This window comes from Heteronotia binoei, chromosome 10 (assembly GCF_032191835.1).
Source record: "Heteronotia binoei isolate CCM8104 ecotype False Entrance Well chromosome 10, APGP_CSIRO_Hbin_v1, whole genome shotgun sequence".
NCBI lineage: Eukaryota > Metazoa > Chordata > Lepidosauria > Squamata > Gekkonidae > Heteronotia > Heteronotia binoei.
The window spans coordinates 922,432-936,888 of record NC_083232.1 but is presented as its reverse complement, the minus strand read 5'-3'; the positions used below and the strand labels follow the sequence as shown (position 1 = coordinate 936,888).

The following is a 14,457-nucleotide window of genomic DNA, read 5'->3' as shown; positions in this document are numbered from 1 at the left end:
TTGCCAACACGGACTCAGCCAGCTGGGGAGCCTGTGGGGGCAGCAGAGCCAGTCCCTGCCTTCGAGTCTGCCTGAGATGGTGGGGCTTGGCACACAGTGAACTTCCAGTGCCTCCCAGCCTCCAGGAGCAACATCTGGTGCGTCTTGGGGATTTTGTGCCTCTTCTGCTGCGCTTTGGCAAGAGAGGAGCAGACTAGACTGAGCCGAATGAGGGGCCCTGCAGAAGCCCCCCTGCTGGCAGAGGCTGCCGCGAAAAAAGCCTGCTGCTCCCAAGACCCAGTGGCGAAGAAGTCCAGCCCCACAAGCTCCGGAAGGGACATGGCTGGTCAGCTTCTGTGTGGCAGACGGAGGGAGGATAGGTTGGGAGGGCCTCTGCCTCCCTGGAAGAGCAGGCGGTGCTGTGGTGGGGACTGCCGGGGGCGGGAAAAGGCGCAGGGGCCTGTGTGCTTTGAAAGCAGGTTGGACTGCTGAGATGCTGCAGTGGCCTGGGTGGGTCTGGACTCTTGGAGCTGACAGGAAGGCAAAGACGCCTAGCTTGCCCTTGGTGGGGGGGGGGGTGAGAGGGGAGTGGGGCTGGGCTCAGCACAAAGGGGGGGCAGCTTGCAGGACAGGTCAGTGCCAGTAGAGCCTGGGGGGCCCAAACCCACCCCCTGCCCAGCCATGCGGCCATTTCTCTTCCTTTCCCAAGCAGCCTGTGTTTGTCAGACAGCATGGAAACACGCGAAATGTGGGCGGTGGGGTGTGGCGGAAGCGTTGACCAAAGAGGAGGGTGTGCAGATGGGCCGGGGGGGGGGGGCGCTTTGGCCATTCCTCTACAAGGGCGGGTTGGTGGAAGGGCAGGGGGCCTGAGGCAGCCGCAGAAGCACTTTACAGATGCCCCCCCGTTAACAGTTGGCCCTCCTCACCCTCCCCAGTTTATTGTCAGTGTAGCTTCCCCCTCCCCCATCGTTGCCTCTTGTCTGCAGAGGCTGTGCTTGCCTAGTGGGTAGATTCTGTCTGTGCGTTTGTGTCGTGGGCAGCCTGTGCACTCGTGGGGGCTGGTGCCCCTCCTGCCAGTTGAGCAGCTGCTAAAGCCCCCCAGCGAGGGAGGGAGGGGGGAGTCTGTGCCTTAAGATCTCTGGTTCTGATGGAATCAGGTGGAGCTTGGTTTTTGGACCACGGCTGGAGGCTGCGAAGGAGAGTGGCTGGCTGCAAATCAGTTTGGCGCTCCTGGGTGGGTGGGGGGAGAAGAGGGGGTGTTGCTTGCGGGGCACCCCAGAGAAGGGGATGGCAGCCAGACACCCCTTGCCTCCTGGGCCAGAGAGGGCCACAGCTGAGCCCAGGTCTGGAGCACCACAGGGAAGGAGAGCCGAAGGGGCCAAGGAGGGAGAGACAGGATCTCCGGCCAGCTGACACCCAGGCGGCTCTCTTGTCACGTTTGGGAGCTGTTTGAGCTGCTTACGCATCCCCAGACTCCTCAGAGTTCTTGGCCTTTCAGTGGCACGCTTCCTCTTGACCAGGCCTTGTCTTTGCACTTAGCCTTTAAGGTGGAGCATTCTCCCAGCTGCTGATGGGGGCGGGGGGGGGGGGGAGGCAGCCGTCCAAACACCCCGGGGCTGGGCTCTTCCCTGGTGACAAAAAGAAAGGAATTGGGCTTTGCAGACCAGCAACATCCCCTTGGAAGCTGGGCAAGGTGTGTGCATGCGGAGGGGCCCAGGTAGGCCCTGAGCCGCTGAAGCCGGGTTGTGTGGAAGGGAAGGGGCTGGAGCCCCTGCAGTCGGTCCGCTCGGGCACTGGGAGCTACTTCTGGAGGCACCCCCTGGAAACTTGGCAGGGCTGGAGGACAGAGCAGCGTGTGGCTGAGCCTTGCAGGGCAGCAGGGAAGCCAGCCGGAGAGCCAGTGGGGAGGCTTTGATTCCTGGGGATGATGCTGCTGCCCCCCCCTTCCTGGAGAGAGCCAAGCCGAGCTTCTTAGGGGTGAACTGAGCGCTTGGCTGCAGGCAGGCAGACACACCAATCAGTCACGGGCTGGGGAGGGCAGCGGTATCCTCTTGGCGCTTCTCCGGAGACCCCCCCAGCAGTCATCCTGTTGGCTGCTCCTCAGACCTCTTGAACCAAAAGCGAGGGCCAACAGCAGGCTTTTTGGTCAGAGCATGTGCAGAGCAGAGATGCCCGGCGTGCCCCCCTGGGAGGTGGTGCTCAGTGGCGCATTCCAGGGAGAGGTCTTCCTTGGGTCCAGCTTGCCTGCCAAGGCAGAGGCTGCTTTGACTTTGTGCCCTGGGGGTTCTCCCAGGCTTGGGGGGGGGTTCCTTGGGCTGGGGGTGGGGGGCAGGAACGCCCTTCAAGGCCTGGGGGCTGCCAGTGGGGCTGAAACAAAGCTGCCCTCTGTGGAATCCTGCTCTTGGTCCACCCGGGTCAGTCTTGTCCTCTCAGGCTGGCAGCAGAGTGCTCTCTCTCCCCCTCCTGGGGCTCCTCAGGTGGAGGCCTATCCCAGCGCCTGCCACCCAGCCCGTTGAGGTGGAGATGCTGCTGGGGGTTGAACCTGGGACCTTCTGCAAGCCCAGCAGAGGCTCTTCCACTGAGCCAAGGCCCCTCCCCAAGGAAGCGCAGTGGCTGCCTGTCTACCCACAAGTGGGTGGTCCTCAGGGCTCCGGCATGCAAATAATTCTCCCCCTGGAGCTGGTCACCTGAGTCCCCTCCAGCCTCGGAGTGTTTCCCGGGTGGCAGACTGAAGGCCAAGTGGGCCATTCCACTTCTGGGCCAAGCAGCCCTCAGGGCACCTGTCCTTTGTGCCATCAGCTCCTCCCCCGGAGGGGGCGTGGCCCCTGCCCACAGCAGGCCTGGGATAGCCCTAGGGCCAGGCCTCTGTTCTCCCCCCCCCCCTGCTTGTGTGGAAGGACCGACACTTGGCAGGGTGGGGGGAGGGAGGAGCCCCTGGTCTTCAGGAGGGGGAGGGGGCCCTTTAGCCATTGCAGCTCCCACCCATGGTCTCGGCCACTAGTCCACCGCTAAAGGACCATGGAGGGCTGGAGTTCCGGGGTTGCAGGCGGGCTGCTGGTTTTTCTCTGAGGCCCAGTTAAACTAGATCCATGGCTGTAATTCCTCGCTTCCCAAATGGGTTGGCATTTGCTGTGTGGAGTATTGCTCAGAGGTACGCCTCTCGTCCCTTGTGACAAGTGGAAGGGCTCCCACCCTGCCCTCTGGGGCTGAGAGGAGGGGGCAAGAGCACCAATGCCCTGGGGAGGGCAAGTTCCAGCCTGGGCACAAAGCACAGAAGGCTTGTCTTGCTGAGTCAGACCAAGGGCCCCGAGAGCTGGCTTTGCCTGGGTCCACCCAGCTGCCTGGAGGGCAGGCTTCTGGTTGGCGTTGGGGGCTGCCTCCCCCCCCCCCCCAATGCTGCCATGGGAAGTTACCCCTTTTCAACAGACATCTCTGCGTTGGCCATCACCCCCTCTCATGCTATGGCAACAAAACCCATAAATGACTGATTCATTGTTGGCTGAGACTTTTGTTGGTCCGGAATGCCCCACCTACTGATCTGACCAGATTTGCTTGATGCCTGGGCCTGGTGTGTGGGCCTCAGGTTCACAGGGGGGGTTGTTGGGCATAGGGGGCAGCCCAGGGGGAGAGATTGCCATACCTGCAGCTGTAGCCCTCATCTGTCGTGTGGGCAGGAGCCCTGCCCGGTGCCTGCACCCTCTCCCCACACCGTTCCGTGAGCTGCCTCTGAGAAACCCCATTGAAAACTTCACCCCCATTAACCAGACGGGCCCCTTAGGGCTATTCCAGCTGTATTATTAAAATTATAATTATTATGTTTTATTATTATTTTCTGAGCTATGTTGGTTTGCAATAAAGGCTTTCTTACAGTTTGGGGAGTGTTTTGCTTGATTGCACCAAGGTTGCCTCATCCTCTAGATCTGGCCTGGGGGGAAGGCGCTGTCGTCGCCCTGGGGTGGGAGGTGAGAAGAGAAGTCATGTGAGCGCTGTCTTTACGTACTTGAAGGGCTGTCGTATAGAAGATGGTGTGGAGTTGGTTTCTACGGCCCCAGGTCAGACAAGAACCGACTGGTTGGAATTAAATCAGAAGTGTTCTCGGGTTGAAATTAACTCAAAAGTGTTTTCGGCTAAATATTAGGAAGACTTTCCTGACAGAATGATTCCTGGAGAGGTGGTGGGCTCTCCTTTGGAGGTTTTGAAACAGAGGCTAGATGGGCATCAGACAGAAATGCAGATCCTGTGAATCGGGCAGATCATGAGAAGGAGGGCAGGAAGGTTGCATAAGTGCTTAGCTCCTGCTGCCCAGGGAAATGCTGTTTCTCAAGTCATTCTCCAGACTAACCATACCCACCACCCCCTTCAGCCTTTCCTTGTAAGGACTTCTCTCTAGACCTCTTGCTGTCTTCGTTGCCCTTCTCTGGACATGGCCCAGCTTGTCTATAGCAGAGGGGTTTGTGAATTTCCTGCATTGTGCAGGGGGTTGGACTAGATGACCCTGGAGTCCCTTCCAACTATATGCTGCTATGATTCATTTGTTACGAGGGCTGGATCTCACATAAATGCCACTTTGTAGGGCTTGACTATATATGCCATAAAATGTAACTCAAAGTAGCAGAGGTGTAAACTTTATAAAGATTATTTCAGATGTCGAATGGCAATAGGCTTGATTGGCTTAGGTGTGATATGTTGAGGGGTAGTAGGTGTGGAGATATCATTGGTAATAAGACAGGAAACCTAGGTCTCATTTTAGTCCAGGAGGATGCAAAGAATAAGTGGACATAAGTCTGAAGAAGTGAGCAGTCAAAAGCTTATACCCTGCTGCAAATTTTGTTAGTCTTCAAGATGTCACTGGACTCTCGCTATAAGAAACCACAACGTTCAAAAACCAGTGGGGGGACATTTTAACCTTCCAGGGCATTCAGTCGGTGATCTAAGAGTAGCAATTCTCTTGCTAAAGATTTCAGAGGGGGATTAGAATGCTGAATTGCAACTGATAATGAAGCTCCATGCATCCTCCTGGGGGGAATTGAGACCCAGGTTTCTTCTCTCATTACCAATGGCTACTATCATTATTTGGCATCTGAAACCACTATAAAGACAGCTGGACTCACATTCAAGCAAAGCAGGAGTCAAGTTGCACCGTTAAGACCAACCAATTTTTATTTAGAACGTAAGCTTTCGTGTGCTCTTAAGCACACTTCAGATCAGACAAGGCTGGATCCTGCTTGGATCTATCACATTCAAGCAGTATCTGAAGAAGTGAGCAGTACCTCATGTAGGTTTATGTCCCGCCACAAATTTTGTTAGTCATTAAGGTGCCCCTGGACTCTTGCCCTCTAATAAAGATTGCAAGCTGTGCTGTTTGGTATCTTTTTTTCCATCTGTTAGAAGAGGAAAGGGTGAGCTCTCCAAGTTAAATAGTGTGTTGCTTTCAGACAGGACAATCCACACTCTGCTACTGATGCGAAAGGTATTTCTAAATACTTCACCATCTCCCTCCAGTCATTCAACCATGGGATCCAATCCAAGCATTGTAATTCTTATTCAGGGTCTTTTTGAAAGAGAATGAAATCCTAGATAGGTAGAAGTCTAATATTTTTTTTAAAAAACTTTTCCGAATAAGTCAAAATGATTCCCCTTTATTTCCCCTTGTCCCGTCTCTTTCATGCCCTCCTTCCTTTTTCAATCTGCTTGTAGGTGTGACCAGGTGAGGTGACTCAAAGCAAACAGCAGAGCAGGGCTTGTCAGAAGAATCTCCTCCACAGCCCAGGAAATACCTGGAATAAAACGTGTGGGTTTTAAGGGCCCATGGGACAGGACTCCCTTTCCTTGCGTGCCCCCTGCCTTTCTTTCCACCTCTCTCCCTCCCAATGAGGGAAGAAAGACTTGGCAATGCAGCAATAGCCCCAACTGGAGAAAGGAGAAGAGGGCAGGGGAGCTTTTCTCTGGTGCACGTGCGTACTCTTTTCTGTCCCCCCCTAATTTCTTCTCCAAAGGAGGGAAGAGGCTTGGAAGAGAGCAGTCCCAGTGGAGGGAGCTTTTCTCTGCTGCACGTGCGTGCGCTTTCTTTTTCCTTCCCCTTCCCCCCCCCCCCTCCCTAAAGGAAGAAGAGAGGCATGGCAGCAGTAGTGACTGGGAGAAGGAAGGGAAGCAAGAGGCAGCCAGTTGCTTGGGCCAGACACCAGACCTGCAGGGGACAGTTGTAGCCCACATGCCGCATCCTTGACACCTCTGGTCTATATCCCTCTTAAATTGTGGTGCCCAGAACTGACCACAATACTTAGATGAGGTCTAACCTCATCTAAAGTCAAGTGATGCTATCACTTTGCATGATCTGGACACCCATGCATCTGTTGGTACAGCCCAAAATCACACTTGCCTTTTCAGCTACCACGCCACAATGCTGACTCATGTTCAGCATATGGTCCACTAGTCTAAGACCCCAACAAGTCTCCCCATCCAATAATGATGCATTGGATTTTTCCTAGCTAAATGCAGAACTTTACATTTATCCCTGTTAAAATTCAGTTTGTTCGTTTCAGTACAGTTTTCCAGCCTGTCAAGATCATCCTGGATCGTGACTCTGTCTTCTACTGTATTTGCAACCCCTCCCAATTTAGTATTACCCACAAATTTAATAAGCATTCCCTCTATTCCTTCATCCAAATCATTTATAAAGATATTTTAAAAAAAGGGTTCAAATGGTCGGCTCAAGGGTGACTCAGCCTTCCATCCTTCCGAGGTCAGTAAAATGAGTCCCCAGCTTGCTGGGAGGAAAGCGTAGATGACAGGGGAAGGCAATGGCAAACCACCCCATAACAAAAAGGCTGCCAAGAAGATGTCATGACGTGACGTCACCCTATGGGTTGGTAATGACCCGGTGCTTCCACAGGGGACTACCTTTACCTAGCAGCCTGATGTATGGAACTCTTTGTGGTTGCAAATGTTCCCCCTCAAACCCTACAAAATGGAGCACTCTGGTGTAGTTCAATAATCTGGGCTATTTAACTTTACTTGCTACAAGATCACTGTGGGTAGCTGTCTTAGTCTGTAGCCGCAGAAAACAGCAAGCAAAAGTCCAGTCGTGCCTTAATGGCTAACAACATGGGTGGGCAGACCTGAGCTTCTGAGTCACTCTCAGTTCAGGATCTGAGGTAGTGAGCAGGGACTCACGAAAGCTCCTCCCCTCCCACCAGTTTTGTTGGTCTTTAAGGCTCTGGACTCGCTCTTTTTGACTTGCTGCTGGCTGTGACATAGGAACAAGATTGGGTGGGGGGATAACTGACTGGGATATTTGGCTGTTCCTCAAAGGATGTTTGATTCCTACCAGACGCAGGGTGCTTTGGGCTCTCAAAAGCTTCTACCCTGGAAGTATTGTTGGTCCCTGAGATGCTGCTGGCCTTGAATCCAGCTGTTCCTCCACAAAGCTGATCAGCCAAGAGCCTGGAGGAAGGTGAACTCACAGATGTGGCTTTGCTTGTCAGGGGGAAGAGAGGAGGGGAAGTGGAAGGAGGGAAGGGAGCAGAGAGATTTGCATTCTTTGCCGCTGGAAAAAGGCCTGTCTGTGATGGGTGCGCTGAAGGCTTTTGGGGGTGGGGGGAGGATTCAGATGTGCCCCCAAACTCAACTCACTCCCAGAGAACAAAGTGGTGTCTCCTTTCGCCCACCCCAGGGTAGGGATATTGGTGGCCCTTCACAGTTGGATCGCCCTTTGTATAGGCATAAAATTTAGAACGAGGAAAACTAAAAAGGTGCATATATAAAGATGACGCAGTTTCCGCTGCCCCCCCCCCCCCCGTCAGGCCAGTGCAAGGAAGAGCCCTGGGGCCATCACTTGAGTCTCCTGTGATATTCAGACCACTGCATTATAGTTGCTGTTATGGCAACTGATGCGTTAACTGAAGCTGTGTCTCCAAAGGCCCTTGAGTGCCTCTGCAGGCTGGCCAGAGCCCCACTGCAGTCCTGTGGCCCTATGGAAGGCCGGTGGGTTTCTTGTGAAAGATCACCTCTCTCTGTCATATCCCTCTGCCACATCTTTGAGCAATTCAAATGTGAAAATCTCATGGCTTCTAAGTCGTGTACTTTGAATTTACCAGTGGACGTGACTGCAGGTTCACCTGCTAATGAGCTTTATAAAATAACCCAGGGCTGTATTTAAAGAACTGGGCATGTTGGTGCCCAACATGTTTGTTCTCCTGAGGCCCTGGGACTACCTTTTCAGCATTAAATACCAAGACATTTGTACACGTTGAAGGTCCCCAAGGCTGGAATGGATGCTTTACCATCCATGGTGTCGACTGGACACAGGGCTGGCTTTGCCGCTTTGCAAACTAGGCAATTGCCTAGGGTGCTGGCCTTCTGGGGGTGCCAAGTTGGGCCCCCTCCATGTGACTCCGTGATGTTTCCATGCAGGGGGGAGGGCGCCAGACGGTCTAGAGCCGGCCCAGCCTGGACACGCTTCAAGGGTTCCCTGTTCCAAAAGAATTTGCTGGTGCCCTGCGGGAAGAAGCGAGACCCGAGCACATCTGGTCCTTGTCTGCCCACTGAAAGCTAGCCGGAGCGGGGAAGGAGTCTTTTTTGCCTTCGTTTGCTCTCATCCCGGCTTCTGGTGCGACAATCGAAGCTCAGCGGGCTTCCTTCCAGTTCTGATGGCCTCGTGACCTTCTGCACGGTGAAGTTTTTTGCAACCCTCTCTTGAGCGTCTCTTTGTTCTGTTGCGGCCCCTGCGCCTTTGGAGGGCAGCGCTGAAGGCTGAGCAACGGGGGGGCGGGGGGGCGGGGCTCTCGCTTGCTCCTCCTCCTCGGGGCGGCGGACTACAGTTCCCAGCAGGCCGTGCGGGAGTGTAAATCTTCAAAGGCTAACAAAAGAGCAGGCAGCCGAGCTGACAGGCGGGTCGGCGGAGCAGCCGCAGCCCGGGAGGGGAGCCCTCTCTGCCGCCGCCGGCCGCCTGCTTGCTGCCTCCCGTGCAGAGACACTGCGGCAACCCTCCCCGACTCCGCCGTCCAGCTGCGGGGAGGGGAGGGGGGCTCCAGGACCCCCAACCCGCCCCCTCTCTGCAGGCTCCGGCGGAGGACCGCACCTTCCCCCCCATCCCCCCCCCGGCTGCCGGGCGGGCGGGCGAGATGGCCGGAGAGGGGCTGCCGCAGGTAGGCCCTGCTGGGAAGGCGGGGGGGGGGCGAGCGGGAGTCTGCAGAGTTAGCAGAGCTGAAAGGCTCCCCTCCCCTCTCCTCCTGCTCGGGGGGGCTGCCGAGGTGGGCGGAAGGGGGGGAAGGCTCGGGGGGGGGGCGGCCTGGCGCTCCCCCCCCCCGCGGGCATTGCAGCCCCGGCCCTTACCCCGCCCCCTCTTCCAGACGGGGCTCCCCCCACCCTGGCCCCGGCGGCCCCTGGAGACTGGGAAGGGGGCGAGGCCAGATTGCCCCTGCTGGAGAGGAGGGAGGGAGGGAGGGAGTCAGGCTGGCCCTGCCTGCAGCCCCCCCCCCCCCGCCCCGAGCTCTGGCTGGCCCTGCACCCGGGGGAAGGGGGCAGGAGGCCCAGGGGTGCAAGGACTCTGAGCGGCACAGGGCTTGCCTTGCTTGACCCACTTGCAGGTGGTCTTCGGGCCAACCCCGCTAGTTTCTTCCGAGACAGCCAGGTGAGAAAGGGCATGGCCATCCTGAGGGACCTCCAAAATACTCCCCCCCCCTCCCAAAGAGGCTAGGAAGGACTAAACTCTTACTTGTGGGTCAGCCTGTGCGACTCCAGCACCACCTTAGAGGGGAGCAAGATTGTAGGGGCGTGGGATTTCGAAGTGTGGCTCCCTTCCCCAGCTACATTGACATTAAACCCCGAAAAACTTCCTTGGTCTCTGAGGTGCTCCTGGGGCTTGAATCTGGCCGCTCTCCTGCAGAGCAACACAGCCCCCCTCTGGCACTCTCAGCATCTCGATGTAGCACGGCGGGTGATGCAGCTGAGCTGGTGCAGATCTCTCCTTGGCAAGGGGAGGCCTTCAGCAGGGCTGTACTCGTTGCAGGTGCCCGTGGCCTTTGAAGACGTGGCCGTCTACTTTTCACCAGAGGAGTGGGCAGAGCTAGCAGAATGGCAGAAGGAGCTTTACCAAGACGTCATGGTGGAGAATTATGAGCTTGTTTCCTCTCTGGGTAAAGTTGAGCATGGGTTCTGGGGCATCTGGTGCTCAACTGGCAGCCATCCCCTCTGGGAATCAAAGGGCATTTTTTTACCACAACTACAAACCTAATGCCTTGTTTTAGAGGACACCCACCCTGCAGGAGGGACAGTTAGAAATGGGAGGGAGGGAGGGAGGGAGGGAGGGAGGAAGTCAGCCAGCCTCCGAGCTTCTTCCCAGGCACCCCTTTTCCAGTGTGCCAAGGAAACTGCAGGGGATCCAAGAGTCGATTCCCAGCACCCAGTACCCCATCATAGGTCTTGAAGGGGATCTCAGGGTGGGGGGGATTGGGATGGGGGCTGGTTCTGTGCTCAGTGGCATGCCAGTTGGACATGTGACCCAGCACAGCACCAGTGGGGGTGGGGGGGGAATGCCCTGCAGTCATTCCAAGAGAAACCAAAAGGGCTGGGGCAGCACTTCCTGTCCTCAGATGCTGACCCAAATGCTTCTCGGGCCCCTGCCCATCTCCTTGCAGAATGCCTGCTCTCTATTCCTGAACTTCTGTCTCGGCTAGCCCAGGGAGGGGCCCCGTGTGCTTCAGAGCCCCTTCTTCCTGCAGGGAACAGCAACTCCCCAGGTAAGGGCGTGGAATAGCTCAGGGTCCAGGGCTGTGGGCCATTGGGCACTTTCTCCCCCCTCGTGCTTTTGCCTTCCTTGAAGAGGGTGGCTGGAAGGGCTCGCCTCCCATTTCGGGCAGGCTGGCACAGGAGGGGGGCTTGCTGGAGCTGTGCCCCCCCTTCCTCAGCAGCTGCTTTGGGCTGGGTCTCAGAGCAGAGGGCAGGAAGCCACAGAGAGGGACTGGGGGCGGGGGGGGGCTTGCTGTGTCATGTGGCGGGAAGAGCTCGGGTGGGGGGGCCTGCATGGCTTGCCGCCATCCACCGCAGTCTTGTCCTGAGCCCAAGGCAGGCTTGCGGGGAGCTGCCCCTGAAGTTTCCCTTGTCTCCTTGCAGCCGGCAGAGCAGCCCTGAGCCTGAAGCAGGAAGGCGGCGAGTCCCCTGAGCTTCCACCCCCTGGGCTTGGCTCTGAGGAGGCGCTGAAGGGGCCCCATCCTCGCCACTCCAGGCCTGCAGGGAAGAGGCCCAAGACGGCCCGGTTGCAGGGCAGGCAAAAGCGAGCCAGGCCAGGACCAACTGCCAGGGATGCTGAAAAAGCGCAACGGAGCTGGAAGAAGGAGAAGTCCTATAAGTGCCCCCGGTGCCAGCGACGCTTCCTGAGCCGCCTCGCCTTGACCGCCCACCGGCGCCTCCACGTCCGGAAGTGGGGCCGGCGCTGCCCGCAGAGTGGGGGCCATTCGCCTGCCGCCTTAGACCCAGCCGTGCCTCCGGAGGGCCCCTTGGGCACTGGCGCCAGCCACGTTCCTTGCAGCCAGGGAGAGGGCAGCCTGCCTTTCTGGCCAGAGATGGCGCTGCACCAGCAGGCCCCTGCAGCACACAGCTTCAACCCCTGGCCCCTTGGCTATGGCCCCCCACCCCTGCCTGGCCCCCAGGCTCCAGGGCTGCACAGCAACGGGGAGTTCATCTGCGACCAGTGTGGCTGGAGTTTCCTCGGCTGGGAGGAGCTGGTCACGCACCAGCTGGTGCACATGGCGGCCGAAGGGATCGCAGGCTCCGTGCCCAAAGCTGGGGCCCTGTCCCAGATGGGGGGCGACCGGCCTTACGCCTGCACCCAGTGCGGGAAGACCTTCCGGCACAAGCCCAACCTCCTGGCCCACCGGCAAGTCCACACGGGCGAGCGGCGCTACCAGTGCCAGGAGTGCGGCAAGTCCTTCGGCAGCAAGGCCTACCTGGCCTCCCATCAGCACATCCACACCGGGGAGAAGCCGTATGTCTGCGGGCAGTGCGGCAAGAGCTTCCGCCACAAGCCCAACCTCCTTTCGCACCAGAAGATCCACACCCGGGACCCTCTTCCGCAACAGAGCCACCCCCTGGACACCTTCAGCAGGGAGAACTTCCAGATCCAGCTTCCAGTGGCGGGCTCCCCCAGGATGGAGGTGTTCCAGCCCCACCGACCCCCGCAGGACACCCCCGTCCCCTGCTTCCCAAGCGACACCCCCGTGCCTCAGCCGCAGCTCTCTTTGCCTCTCCCTCAGCCTCTGCTGGCAGCCGACCGTCCGTTCATCTGCCCGGTCTGTGCCAAGCAGTTCCGTTGCAAGCCCTACTTGGTGGCCCACCTCCGAATCCACACGGGGGAGAAGCCGTACGCCTGCAGCCGCTGCCCCAAGCGCTTTTCCCAGAAGTCCAACCTGGTTTCCCACGAGCGCCTCCACACAGGCGAGAAGCCGTACGCCTGCCCGCTGTGCCCCCGGGTCTTCAGCCAGGGCTCGAACATGCGTGCCCACCAACGCAGCCACAGGAATATCAGCGCTAGAGAAGCAGATGGCGGCCTTCTCCAGAGCTATCCCCCCCGCCAGACGCAGCAGCCTGCCTAGAGGCTCAATAGCGGCCTGTCTTCTGGTCCACAAAGCACAGCCTCTTTGCCTCCCCCTTCTGGCCCCCGTGTCCCTGGAAGGCTGGATGTGCCCAGCTAGGGAGGCACCAAACTCTTCCTCGGAGAAATTCTGCAAAATTCTAGTAACATTCTCTTTTCCAATTCTAGTCGGCCCGAGCAAAAGACCCCCCTCCCCCAAGCTTGCAGGTGAAGGACAACCGATAGGTCTTGTGCTGAAGCCAGATAGAGCTAATCCTCGTTTCTGATATGTGTGGAGCAGCTTTGGCACGCGTGCGGGCAAAGAAGCACTCTGCGCAAGTTCAGATATCTGTTTCGCCATTGTTATTACTTCACTTAGAATCCTAGAGTTGGAAGGGACCTCCAGGGTCATCTAGTCCAACCTCCTGCACAGTGCAGGAAACTCACAAATACTGGACTTCTTCCAGGCATGGCATTAGGTATCAGTTCTGAGGTTTAATCTTGGCCCCAGGGCTGAAGGCACCTTCAGGAAAGAGGGGCAGAGGCTAGAAAGAGCAGAATGCCAAGGAGCCAGTGGGAAAAAGAGGAAAGAGGCAACTGGGACTCTGGCACTGAAAAAACCAGCCACTTTGGGAGGCAACCGCTGAAGGAGGGTGCAGGTCAGGCAAGGGCTGGGGGTGGAGAGACATTAAAGACTCAGTTTCAGACTCAGTTTGGTAGGTTTGGTAACAAACAAGCCATTGCTTTCTGACTTTTTTTTCTAGGGGAGCAATTCCACGCACAAGCACGCTTTTGCAAATCGTAGCCTTTACGCCTCTAGTCCTTATCAACGGGGAGACAATTGTGAGGACATAGCCTTGGCACAAGGAGTTTTGCATGGTGACCGATCTCTCTTTCATTCCTTCGGGCCCCATGATCCCACTCCCCCCCCCCTTTGACATTCTTCTGCAGCTGCACCAATGCATGCATAAGGCTGGCTGGCTGGCACAGTTCCAACAAGGGCAGGACTTGGATGTGGGAAACTCCTCATGCAGAGAAATATTGCAAGGAAAGACCCCACTGGCTTGAAGATGAGCAGGCTCCTGTTTTTTCACTTAAATTTGCTCTGATTCCTGTTGTATAGACTTCCAAGAAATAAAGTAGTAAATGGCAGTTTGGAAAAGCTGAGCTGTTTGTGGCATCATGAATTTTGGCTCCTTCAGGGTGCAGCGGTTTTTGAATGACGGTGATGCTCGGCTTTTTTTTTTAGCAGGAACGCAGTTCCGGCTGGCTTGGCATCAGGGGGTGTGGCCTAATATGCAAATGAGTTCCTGTTGGGCTTTTTCTGCCCCAAAAGCCCTGGCAATGCTTGTGCATTACACCAGAAGTTGGGGGCTTAGAACATTAGTGGATGGGGCGGGTGGTGGAGGGCTGCGAGAGAGTTGGCCCAGGAACCAGAACTCTCTTCGGTGGGTAACACAGAAGCAAAGAGCTGGAAGGGATGTGGAGAGTCATCTAGTCCAGCCCCTGCACAAGGCAGGAAATTCACAACTCCCTCGGCCCCCTCAGTGACCTCTGCTCTGTGCTCAGAAAAAGGCAAAAACCCTCCAGGATCCCTGGGCCAATCCCTGGGGGAAATTTCCCTCTTGACCCCAGAGTGGCAGTCAACATTACCCCCTGGATGTATAAGAAAGGGCCACAAGAGTCGAGCACTGCAGCAGGGTGCCTTCTTCCCAGCATGTGTGAAGGCTCTCTTTCCGTAGCTCACCAGGGGCTTCCTGATACATTACCAAAACATCAGAAAAGCTCTGCTGGGTCAGACCAGGGAGGGTCCATCTAGTCCAGCCTCCTGTCTCACCCAGTGGCCAGCCAGTTCCTCTGGAGGGCCAACAACAGGGCAGAGAGGCCGAGGCCTTCCTTTGAGAAGAACC

At 56.9% G+C, this 14,457-nt stretch overlaps 1 protein-coding gene across 1 annotated transcript; it reads left to right on the top strand.

Moving 5' to 3' along the window:
- The first annotated feature begins 9,101 nt into the window (after positions 1 to 9,101).
- REPIN1 (replication initiator 1) lies at positions 9,102 to 13,714 on the top strand. Its single transcript, XM_060248227.1, has 4 exons — positions 9,102 to 9,125; positions 9,866 to 10,115; positions 10,617 to 10,718; positions 11,092 to 13,714. The coding sequence occupies exons 1-4, from the start codon at positions 9,102 to 9,104 to the stop codon at positions 12,567 to 12,569; spliced, it is 1,854 nt and encodes a 617-aa protein (XP_060104210.1). The 3' UTR covers positions 12,570 to 13,714.
- Positions 13,715 to 14,457: the final 743 nt, after the last annotated feature.